The sequence below is a fragment of the Penaeus monodon genome, chromosome 15 (genome assembly GCF_015228065.2).
Source record: "Penaeus monodon isolate SGIC_2016 chromosome 15, NSTDA_Pmon_1, whole genome shotgun sequence".
NCBI lineage: Eukaryota > Metazoa > Arthropoda > Malacostraca > Decapoda > Penaeidae > Penaeus > Penaeus monodon.
In genome coordinates, this window is record NC_051400.1 from 49,891,322 (window position 1) to 49,892,077 (window position 756).

The 756-nt window shown below is 39.8% G+C and overlaps 1 protein-coding gene across 1 annotated transcript in view; it reads left to right on the forward strand.

Annotated features, from left to right (window-relative positions):
* The first annotated feature begins 517 nt into the window (after positions 1–517).
* Positions 518–756, forward strand: part of LOC119582392 (zinc finger MYND domain-containing protein 10-like) — a 3,300-nt gene continuing 3,061 nt past the window's right edge. Inside the window, exon 1 of the mRNA XM_037930605.1 lies at positions 518–709. Within this exon, the coding sequence (XP_037786533.1) occupies positions 632–709 (78 nt within the window). The 5' untranslated portion in view covers positions 518–631. The remainder of the gene's footprint in view (positions 710–756) is intronic.

Genomic DNA, 756 nt, shown 5'->3' on the forward strand with positions numbered 1-756 from the left:
CTGAAATATTTACTATTTTACCTGTCACATAAGGCCGATAGCCAGTTAGTTCGATCGCTTCTACAAGTATGTTCCAGAGTGTAGTACTAAGATCCATATAAGTTCAAATGAGCAGCACCTTTTAACTAGAATGCATGATCGTGGAGTATGTCAGTATTTAATATATAACTAACAAGGGCGAAGTGTGGGTAGGTATATTTTCTGTATTTTGAGTCAAGGAAGATGATATTTGCATGGATGAGTTGTGGCATACTGACTTACAGCATTGACATTGCGTAGTTTACCATGTATTAGATGTATCGTAGTGGGTTAAGTTGAGAGGGATGGCATAACATATTCAACATGATCTCTCATTTAGCCTTTTCACCTCAAATTTTTAAGAAGAGTTTAGAAACTACTTCTTTCCATGATACTTGTTTCGGATGCGCATTGCAACCGCATATCGAGCATGGAAACTGACGTCGAACGGAAAGCAGTAGTGAATTAGTGGTATATTTGCCTCATGACTCATCTCTGTGATCTCCTTCCCTCATTTCTCATTCTTGGAAGTAACTGTTCTGCACCGAGATCATAAGCGTGCTATTCTTCTCCGTCATGCAGATGGGTGATTCAGGGTTGCCGGATTGTGCAAATGAGTCTGCAGGCAGCCCTGGAGGCGTCCCAAAGGGGCCATGAGCACGTTCAACACAGCATTACTTTACATAATAAGGTAAGACTTTCGGTAATTTATGTTTGCGTGTAATAAAAAAAAAAAAA